The following is an 11,709-nucleotide window of genomic DNA, read 5'->3' on the forward strand; positions in this document are numbered from 1 at the left end:
TATACAAATATTATTCAATTTTAATTTATCATAATATGCATTCTACGAAATCATACACTATCTACTCATTAGGCACTAGGCACCTTTAGAGAATTATCAATTTGTGTGTATTAACTGTCCGTACAGTTATAAGTGGGCAATCGGCAGGAGAAGCGGCGCTCGGAAATCGATGACCTATATTTTTATTAAAATAATGATTAGAATAAAAAATGCAATTACGATCCGATAGCCCAACAATAAATTATCGTTAGTGATTACCATAATACATTAATACCATTAGTCATTATTCATTAGATACTTAGTTTAAATCTATATTATATATTTTTCAATTTTAAATAGTTGATTATGCACCTACACCTGAAATTATAAGCCCGTTGTTTGCGGTTAAAATTATATACATTTATGTAAGCATCTTTATGTTTGCACTGCGCGTCTCGTGAAAAAGAAGGAGTAAGATCCTATCGTAAACACAAATGTCCATTTTCAAAAAGGAACATGCGTACATCTCGACTTACGACTCAAGTACCTATATAGTTGATATTTTCCGAAGTGCCGTTATTGTACTAATTTGAGTTTTATATAATAACCCTCTCCTACAGTCCTACCTTGCCGCAACGAAGAACTTTCCTATTCATGATCGATTCTAACCCATATTAGTTATTAGTGGCGTACTCAGCCTTTTTGAAAAAGGGAGGATATAAATTTATGACAGTTCTTTTCTTAGATCATTTTGTACAGCGGTAAATTGCGTTATCATATATTTTATATGATAAAAATAAGCCAAAAGGGAAGAGATATGACATCCTTTCTGATAGTTATTATATATTCATACAGACTACGGTGCAACTAGTAGTTGGTAATTATACTTACCAACAGCACCTGACTATGTGAGGCACTTTTCCTCCTGCAGTACCTCATATTATATAGGTACAAGCCCGGATTAAGGGGGCTCCAGGAGGGGTACGGTCCCGGGGCCCATTTTTATCCCCAAAATATTTATTTTGTAAGGCGTTCAAAACAGTTGAAAAAAAAAAATTTAGTAAGTAGTGATTATAAAATAAAAATGTTCTTAATTTTATATCATTAAAAATTACAAAATTATAATAAATATAAAATTGATATTCTATGATGAAGTTTATAAAATGAGAGTTGTGAACTACATCATACGCATAGATGATAGACTTTATTATCTATGATTGACGATTTTACGTGGTAATACCGTACAACATTATACAATTTTATACAGTCGTAAAAATGTTCAAAAATTTTTTGAAGTTAAATTTGAAAGGGGGCCCAATTAATCCTTAATCCGGGCTTGTATAGGTATTAGTTAAACTCTATTTCCTGTTGGTGAACAATTTACAAACAAAATGTATAGGTATGGCCTTTTTTTATTGTTGTATTCCAAATTTTTACAAATGTTTTATAGGCCTTCGAATGTTTGCCAACATGTATAAAAAAACATTTAGTGGATACCTACAGCTATTATAATATAGCCAATGGGCTAAAGTCTATAGATATTATCAAGTTTGGTATTATAATATTATATTATCATGAATTAGGTATTGACTATTGTATACCTATAGTATTGTATTACACATGGGACATGGAAAACATTGCATTTAAATAGTTGAACATAAACCCGACTTCGATGCTGGGGCACGCAAAGAGTATTTGCTTCTTAAGATCCACTCTTGGAGGTTGGAACTATCATCTGCATTTTCTAAATGTATAAACATTACAGTATAATTACACCATACACACATTTATTTCCTTCTCACTGTACTTTTTCACAATCTGTTTCAAAAAAAATATCTATTCCATCTTGTCATTTTCCTGACATCAACTGATATCTCGAAATCGTAGTCTCACTCCTTATTTTTTTTTTTTTTAATTCTATATAGTATGATATGGTTTATTACAATTTACAGTATGACTCATACATTTTCTTGAATATATATAATATGCTTTGACTTAAAAAATGGGTACCAAAAAACTTTTTGTCTACTCCTTAAAAATTTTTCTTTCCACAAACATTAAAGAAACCTGCAGTTAACCACTCTAAGTGATTAATGCCCGTATGCATAGTCAATTTATGTTTCACATAAGATATAGTTTAACATGTCTTATGTGACACAATTGACTATACATAATATGGGCATAAGTTAACTAAAATCATCTATGCCCCTCTACTGGTACAGAGGTACTCCATCAGTCATCAGGTCCTGCCGTTTTCTTATTTTTATCTTCCTAATTAAGTCAAACATACCTATATATTTCGCACTACTTCCTCCGGTTCTTCATTTTACCGTATAAGAATGAAGTTTCAATAGTTTTATGAACACGAAAAACAAATTCCGAAAATGTTTTTTTATTTTAAAATTAAATAAAGTAGGTAGGTATACGAATTAAGTTAATCTTTAATAGAGACATGTGATAAAATAACTCTGAAGGTGGTTTAAATAAATAAAGCAAAGATACATTTAAATATTATATAAATTAAAAATTAATTAAATTTAAGTAGGTGGAGCTGTGTAAGTACTTAATAATTAATATGTGATTATATATAATATACTTTACCTATTGTTTTCCGTCATTTTCCTGCGGGTAGGTAATAGGTACCAATGTATATTTGTACTTTTTAGAACTTATATTATTCAGTAATAACTGAAATATTAAAGGCTCCCCTCCATTGTTACTCCAATGTAGCCACTAATTGTTAATTGATATATAATTCTAAACATAATAAACGTATTCCATACGAGTGATGAATTTCTTTTAAATCTGGACTATTTTTTATTTCATTCTATGAACTATGGTCTATGCGGTGATACAACGTCATTTACATAATGGCGATCAACTTTTCTTCAGAATACAATAACCGTGTGTCCGTGTCGTTTTCTTATATTGAAGAAAATTTTAAAAAAACCTTGTAAAATATACTAATATAGTAACATAGCGTTGTAATAGGTATAATTCATCCTGATAATGATAGAATTGTACTAATATTTATTTGTACAAAAACTAGTTCAAAATGTATATTGTATAATAACGAATTGGTGGTTAGTAATAATTGTTTGTATTTTGCATACTTATTTTACAACTGATTATAATACAAATAGTACGGTACAACATGACATGTGTGAGTAATGAAAAAATGTATTAGTTGAAAAATATATATAGATGTAGGTACTTATACTTTATTAGGTACTATAAAACTTTTAAACTTCACAACCTTAATTATTCACCAAAGAAACTAATAGTTTCTAAACAGGAAAGTATTAATTATGTTTTTAATGTTTTTGTGGGTTTCTACATATAACATAGTAACACAGAAAAATAATCTTAAATTAAAAATGATCTAACAATGATAATTAATAATAAATAATGTTAATTAGGTAGGTACATTATTATAGTTTTCCAGTAACAACGGCGTCTGCGCGTACAAAACACAAATATAATAATTATGTATAATAGTCTTTACAAATACATTGGAATTTGGAGATGTTACCTACTATTATTTGGTAGGTGCGTTTGTTTTTTAAGCTTAAATCTTATTATATTCGTATAGTTGTATAAGTACAGTCATAAGCGTGCGCACAGGGGAGGCCGGGTGGGCCGTGGCTCACCCTGCGAGACGTACCGAAATTTGTATACATAGTAATACATGATTTAAACATCACAATTTTTAATTTTTTTAAATCATAGAACATTAAGTAGGTGAAAAATAACATTGATAATCAATGATAATAAATTAAATGTCTTTAAAAGTAAAATTGATAACATATTACCATTACAGATTGTGAAATTGTATTTATTTAAAATTTTAAACCGTGTTGACAATTAAAATATTTCTTATTTCATTTTTAAAAAATATGTAGGTATCTGTTTTTTATCATATTAATGATTTGTGCCTTAAGTAGTGGGTGATTACGAGTAGGTAAATTAAAGTATAATTGTTTCTTCCATCAGTGTTCAGGTTTCTCAATCTTTATTGACTTGGCCCACCCTGCCACAAATGTCTGCGCACGCCTATGAGTACAGTGTATCTCAAGAGTTTGGAGATGCCATACATAGTTTATACAATTTGTAAATTTCCCAACTCAATATAGACAGCCTGTATAATATATATAATATATATTTTATTATAATATACCTAATATTTTATTACCTATAATGTTTACAATTTGATAATATACGTCATCTGAATGAGACGTTAAAATATGTATAAAAATTAAAAACGATTACTCATTAATCACAACAAACTAATTAACAATCAAAACTCGAATTGTTGATAAAAAAAAATGTATAGGTACATACCTATATCATGCTATTATAATTTCTAACAAAATCGATGCTCAATATTATGGTGATAACATAGAACAATAGTAATAGGTGACTAATAATATATTAATTTATCATTATTCTACAAGAGACGTATAGAATTATATTCACTCCCAATTGAAATTTCTTCGTTATCTACCCTGTGTTAATTTTTTATTGCAGCCTCTACAAGATCAATGTGTTATTATTATTAATTTGGTAATTGTTATATTATATATACGCTCAACATTGAAGGCCTAGCCACGTGGTGCTACTTAGGGAGCGCCAGGGAAGTAAGCTTGACTAAGATTTAGCAACCTCCCCCCCCCCCAATATTTTACGATGAAATAGTTTTTTTTTTTTTATTATGCTCATGTAAAAAGTAGGTATTCATTTTGTATTAATAATTAATATAAAAAAAAACTGGTTTGATATAATAGGTAGTTGTTGATTTATAGAATTTTGGGCAGGTAGACCATATTTTGTAAAATTGGCTTACTTGGCTCACAATTCTACAATAGTGTCCCATTATCGTCACATAGGTACATAAAAAAACCCGCATTGTTATAAAACCAATACATTTTTTCTTTGCGCAGAATATAAAATTTCTGATGGATTGTAGGGGGTGGAGCCGTGGAGGTGAAATGTGAATCCCTAATGCTTATTTTAAGTTAATATCTTTGCCGCTTTTGTGGGAGCTGTAGTCTCCACGCCTCCCTCAGAATTTCAACCCTCATTACGTCAATGGGCTTAGGTACAACATGAGGCGTAGGTCGAAGTTTGGGCCTCTTCCAAGACCTTTGGGCCAAAATAATAACAATGTGTCTGATCTCGCTCGAATACGACTTAAGCACAAACTCTATAGGTACTATTATAAATGCAGAATTAATTGTCGTAGCGGTGGTAGATAGGTACTTACACAACGGACGAGATTGACATTTTAGAAGTCAAACATACAATATACCTATAAGCCTATCGAGAATCGAAATAGGAAGTATTTTATATAATAAGACCGTTACAGTTATTAGCACGCGGTGACGGCCTGAAATGCTAACATGTAATCCAATTATATTATGACGTTTCCTAATATACATTATTATGATATTATTGACTATACGAGTATTTTATAAACAACCATATTAATAGTAAAATAGTATACTAATATGCACAATCGTCTATAACTGAGTCTATGTATTGTGTTCGAATCGCGTGTAAATCGGCAACATTCTTATACACAGTATTATAAATTTTATAATATTATATATATTATAGTATACACAACATTATTGGTTAAGCGCAGCGGTGTCTTACAGCTGTTGAATCCCTTCGATGTTCAAGTACGAAGGGTCTACGGACACCACTTTGGCGGTCAGGAACGCATGCACGCAGAACAGCAAACTCTGTAGGTCTTGGCATACCAATTCCTAATTGGAGACAAAAATACTTAATCAATAAAAAAAAAATCAAATCCTCACGGCGAAAACAGCAGTTACGATCGCGGATGATCAGAAATCCGTATATCGTATAAGACTTTGCAATATTCTCTGCATATTGCAATGATATATTATTTACGATATTATTAAAATTAGATAGTATACCTACTATAAAGTATACTAATTGTTTTTTTTATATTGCGACGTGGAATTCTGATCACCCAATTTGCTGTGATATTATATATATGAATTTATCATACTAATTCATGCATATTGATTATTGACAATAATAGTCCGGAAGCACGGATGTTGCTGGAATTTATTTTACATTTTTAGGGCAGTTAAAATAACATTGTTTTTAAAAACAATTGATAGTTACTTCTAACTCTGGTGATATACAAAACTAATACTTTATGGATCAGTGTTCCACTAGATATACCTATAGATTCTATGACTATATAGTAATCATATAATAAATAATAATATTAAAGCAGCCCGATGAGTACATTAATATACTCAAGCCACTCAGTTGTATAGTAATTAGTAATTGTGAGAGGTTATACCTATATAGCCATATAGGTATTGACTTCCAGTATAAAAAATGTAGGAAATGCTTATAAGCATTAATAGGTTAATATAGGTGGTAAACTATAATAGATCTATAATTATAGATGTTTGATTAGATAATACACCGATATGAGCATTATGAGCTACGGTATTTTTTGTTATAAGACCGTTGTATGAAGACTGAAGATACTTGAGTAGTGGGACCAGTGACGGATCCAGGGCTTAATTAGTTGGGGGAGGCAAAAGTAAAAAAAGTTCCAAAATTGGCTAAACACAGAGTAAAACAAAGGAAAACTACGGCGATTGGGGGTGGGGGCAAATGCCCTCTTTGCTCCCTCTGGATCCGCCAGTGAGTGGGGCCAGTGGGCACATATATTTTACGTACAGTTACGGTACGATCACTGCGATACATTAAACATTTTTTTTGTACAACCTTCGTTTCGATACAGCCGTTGTCGTTGAAGTGAAGCTTTAGCCGGGAAATGTGATCGTCTGAGGATCCACGGAGCTCGGAAAACTTGTACGTCCAAACGTTCGAATTCGTCCAGTTGTCGTATAATGTGAACCCGTTGTCCCAATCCAGTATTAAGTTTGACGGCTGTTGGTTGTTGCCAAATAATACGTAGAACGTTCTGCTCTGTGAAAACGAAAAACAACAACATTTTAATATTTTAGAGCGATAATATTGACCTATAAATGGCTAAATATTATGTTAGGCATTTGAGGATATAGGCAGGGGCGTCATTTGGGGGGGGGGGGGTGCAAGGTGCACATTTGCACCAACTTTTTTTTTTAAAGGCCTTCTTTAGCCTGCCAACAATAAATAAAAGCACCGATATACCTAAGTGTTTTATATTAGGTATATATATTTTATATTTTTCAGTATAAAAAAAAAATGTATTGTACTAATGTTTAATTTCCAAGAATGTTTATGATGTGATTTTGTGGTCCCACAATATTATAATTGATAAAATTATAACACAAACATTGTGAAGAAGGATACCAATAAAATAAATTTCTGGTTTTATTAAGCTAGCTATATTATATATTTTGAGTTTGCAGGGAGAAAAAATGTGTAGGTAAGGTTCGGTTAGGTATTTTATTATAAAGGTGATTTATACCCACATATTTATTTACCAAGTGTAAATACCACTGTACATGGTATCCACAATATAAAATAAATAGGTACATTAAAAGTACTTAAGTACCTACACATAGTTTGTCAAAAATAGTAACAATATTGTGGTATTTTCATAGGTACTAATATAAGTGACCAATTAAATAAATTATACAAATATTCTAGTTTTTGTCCCCACTTGACCCCTCTCCACGGCAAAAAAAAAATTTCTATGTGGCCTGGTAATGATTTGAATGTTTTTCCAAAATTCGTTAACATGACATACGTATAGGTAATATACAACTATTTGTTGGATATATAGGTATTCCGGTATTCGAGCTCGAAGGACTTACTTTGATGTGCATCATGGACGTGCATATCGACCTGTGCCAGGCGCACTGCACGTCCAGTAGACCCTGTTTGGTTTCCATTGAAAAGTACCGGGACACCCCGTTAGATGTCTGTAGTAAAAAACAATTTTGCCTCTGGTCCACGTTTTCTGCATCCTTCACTAGTCTCAACATGGACTCGTACAGTTTGTACACCACGCCGCAGTCCAACCATTCCGTAATGGACATCTGATAATACGACATATATATATATATATGAATATTGACTCTACCTTGTGGGGAGAGGGGTGCATCTCAAAATTAAACAGAGCAATGCTGACTTGAGTATTTTGTAATTATTTAGAAAAATATTATCTAAAACACATTTAGTATACTTTAGACAGTGGCGTTACCTTGGGGGAGGTTAGGAGTTTTATCCCCTCCCCCATTGACGGATAAATCCATTGATTTGAGAGTTTGGAATTATTACCACAGTTAATTTAAATGTATTATTAGTTATAACATCCCCCATTCATTTCATGGGCACGCCACTGATAGTAGGAGGTTTTATTTACAAAAGTATAATATCTTAAGCGAATAATTATTATGAAAAAATTTAAATTCAAAATATATTTTAGATTCTGAGTGGAACGATGAATGTATTGATTTTACAATGATGTGTGTTTTTTTATTTTTTTTGTGTCTGTGTACACGATAAGTAGTCGAAATAATACTACGATTTTCAACTTCAGTATCTTGTTCGATCAGAAAGTGAATATCGTTGGTGCATTGGGGAGGTCAAAATTTAAATTTCCCAGTACTTTTCAAAAGCGCCGGGAAAAACAAGAAAAATTAAGGAAAAACGGGAATTTTTACGCAAAATCGATTTTTCACAAAATTGAATTTGGTTTTTGGTGTAACTTTAAAAAAAATGACCGTAGATACATGAAATTTTGACTGAATGTTTATCTTAGCATTTTCTATAAACCATAACATTTTCAAAATATTTTGATTTATTTTGAGCTCTTTACGGACATTTTAATTTTCCATTTTTTTTTAGTTTTTTTTCTAAAAATATCAATAAAATTTTATTTGTTGGATAAAAAAGCTTGAAAATTTAATAGAAGGCTTTTAGTATATTGTTTCAAAGGCAGATGAAAAATATTAAAAATCGTTAGTCACAGTTTATTTTTATAAGCAAGTTCAAAAAATGACAAAATATGGAAAAATCATGAAAATTTTCAAATTATTTCGAGTTAGAAATTCATAAAAATTTTTCTTTTTAAATCTAAAATATGAAAATGTAATACAAGATTCCTTATAAGATTATCTTATCAAACAAAAAATATCTATAAGAAAGTCAAATTAAATTTTTATGATCGTTTGAAATTTAAATTTTTACACCATTGGATATTCACTTGATTTTTCATGTAGCGATTTCCTTATTTTGTTGTAATTCAAAAACGAATAACTGTAGATAGGTACATGAAAATTGTACTGAATGTTTATATTAGCATTTTCTATACGCCATGCAATTTTGAAAATATTTTGACTCTTTTCGAGCTGTTTACGGACATTTTCAGTTTTCAATTTTTTTAGTTTTTTTTTCTATAAATATCAATAAAGTTTTATCTGTTGGGCCAAAAAGTGTAAAAATTTAATACAAAGCTCCTGATATATTGTTACAATATTAGTTGAAAAATATTAAAAATGCATAGGCACAATTTTTTTTTATAAGCATTTAAAGATCGAATTTTAACAAAATTTATCAAATTTTAATTTGAATAATTATTTTGTAGTTAAAAATTTATAAAATGTTCAACTTTTGTATCTAAGAATTGAAAATTTAAAACAAGATTCCACGTAAGTAATTAATTCTGTTACCAAAAAATCTAAAAAATAAATAAACTGTGATTTATTTTTATAGTCATTTTAAGTACAAATTTGGACGAAATTACATATTAAAAACCTAGAATAACTATTTTAGTTATTTTGTTGTGATTGTATAATATTATTCTTGGGTATATTTGAAACTTCTAAAGTATACTATGATATATCTATGATAGTATCACGGTTTGTTGTTGATGTATAACGCGTTATAAGTACCTGCCTAATAGATATTATGATATGATTAATTTGGCATTTATTATAGGTACCTATTATAGGTCAATTTTTTTTAAATACTATAGACTATAATATAATATTATGTCTTATACCTAGACTGACATACCGTATCCGCTCAGAATCGTTTTTCTTATACAATGATATTATATCATTGAATTCAAATTTAATACCATCCATTATATAGTGACCCACTTGTAACCTACTGTACAGCAGAGCGACATCCACTTACCCACCTTTTTAATTTTTAGTATTAAAAAATGTAAATAATTTTTTTTGTATTATATTATATGTATAATGCAATCAACTATAAATTATATATATAAAAAAAAATTTTAAATATTAATTGGATCAAAAGTTATTTCATCTGTCAGATCTTCCTGTTACACTCTGTATAGTAAGACCTACTTTTACATAAGGATTACGGATGCGAAGTATGGCCCCTACCGCACAAGTCGAACAAAAACTAAGGACGTTTGAAAACAAATTATTAAGTGGACGCTACACATATATTTGTTGTCTCTGTCTTAAAAGTGCATACATAGCAAATTTACGCTCGGCAGATCACGTTTAACTCAGTTAGTTAAAAAATTAGAGTGAATCGACTAATTATTATGAAACTTGGTGGTAAGAATGTTATTTGCGTTTATGTGATATTTTTACGATGAGTCAATTTTTAAGTGAGTTATGAATATTTTTAATTTACACGATATATTATATAGGTACGCAATACGCATAACTATTACTAAAAAATTGAACTATCGTAAAAAACCACATATAAACCCAGATAATGTACTTACCATAAAGTTTCGTAATAGATCGATTCGATTTAATTTTTAAACTAACGGAGCTAAAGGCGTTCTCCTGAGCGTAAATTTGATATGTTACTCACTTGTAAGAGTCGAAGACAACAAATGGCCGTGTAGCGTCCTCTTAAGAACAATATGTGGACCCGTATATGATGATGTATCCAATTGCTGGCGAAGAATAGGAACAATTTAGAGATAAGGTAAATTACAAAAATACCCGTATAATAAAAAGTTATATGAAAGATAAATAAAGGCGGAGAGTGGCAACATACAAAACTAGAGCAATATTATTGAAAGGCAACCAGAAGCAGTGTTTGGCAAGTTCCTTATAAAAAGGAATTCGTTCTGTTCCTTGTTCTTTTTTTTTAAAAAAAGAATTGATTCCCCTAATATATACCTCAAGTAATAGGTATAAATCTTATAATTTTATTTTGAGATTTTCTTCAAAATTTAATTGTTGGCCAACGTATATCGACTATCTTTATCATTTATTGTTATACATAATTATATTTTATATAGGTATACTCATTTCTAATACATTATAACTTTTAATTTATGAGAAAATGACTAATGACTAATGAGTAACGATTAACGTCGATACTCGATAACGATGACTAATTTGCAATATACATTATAAGTATACACATTAAAAAATATATATATTAAGTTAAATAAAATTATTAACATATCTGTATTTTTCCTTGAAAAAAAAACTCGTTCACTTACTCGGTTTTTTTTTTTTTTATAAAAAGGAATTCGTTTAATATGCCGTTCTTTACAAAATAATTCGTTCCAGGAATCTATTGCTTTTGGAATTCATTCTTTTCAAGCACTGACCAAAAGGGAAGAGACCAAGAGGGAGACTAAAAAAACGTTGGATAGATGGCATAAAACGAGACCTGAAGAGATTGGATATAGCAAACTGAGATGAATTGGTCCAAGATCGTGGAAGTTATGGTACCTATAGGTATATATACGGCTATACAGATACAACATTTATATTGACATTT

General features: G+C 30.1%; 1 protein-coding gene across 1 annotated transcript in view; it reads right to left on the bottom strand.

Annotated features, from left to right (window-relative positions):
- Window positions 1–3,062: 3,062 nt before the first annotated feature.
- Window positions 3,063–11,709, bottom strand: part of LOC100167319 (gamma-2-syntrophin) — a 50,098-nt gene continuing 41,451 nt past the window's right edge. The window contains exons 9-11 of the mRNA XM_008183227.3: window positions 7,794–8,018; window positions 6,757–6,960; window positions 3,063–5,747 (exon numbers count right to left, since the gene is read on the bottom strand). Coding sequence (XP_008181449.2) covers window positions 5,631–5,747; window positions 6,757–6,960; window positions 7,794–8,018 — 546 coding nt within the window. The 3' untranslated portion in view covers window positions 3,063–5,630. The remainder of the gene's footprint in view (window positions 5,748–6,756; window positions 6,961–7,793; window positions 8,019–11,709) is intronic.

Source organism: Acyrthosiphon pisum, chromosome A1 (genome assembly GCF_005508785.2).
Source record: "Acyrthosiphon pisum isolate AL4f chromosome A1, pea_aphid_22Mar2018_4r6ur, whole genome shotgun sequence".
Classification (NCBI taxonomy): Eukaryota; Metazoa; Arthropoda; class Insecta; order Hemiptera; family Aphididae; genus Acyrthosiphon; species Acyrthosiphon pisum.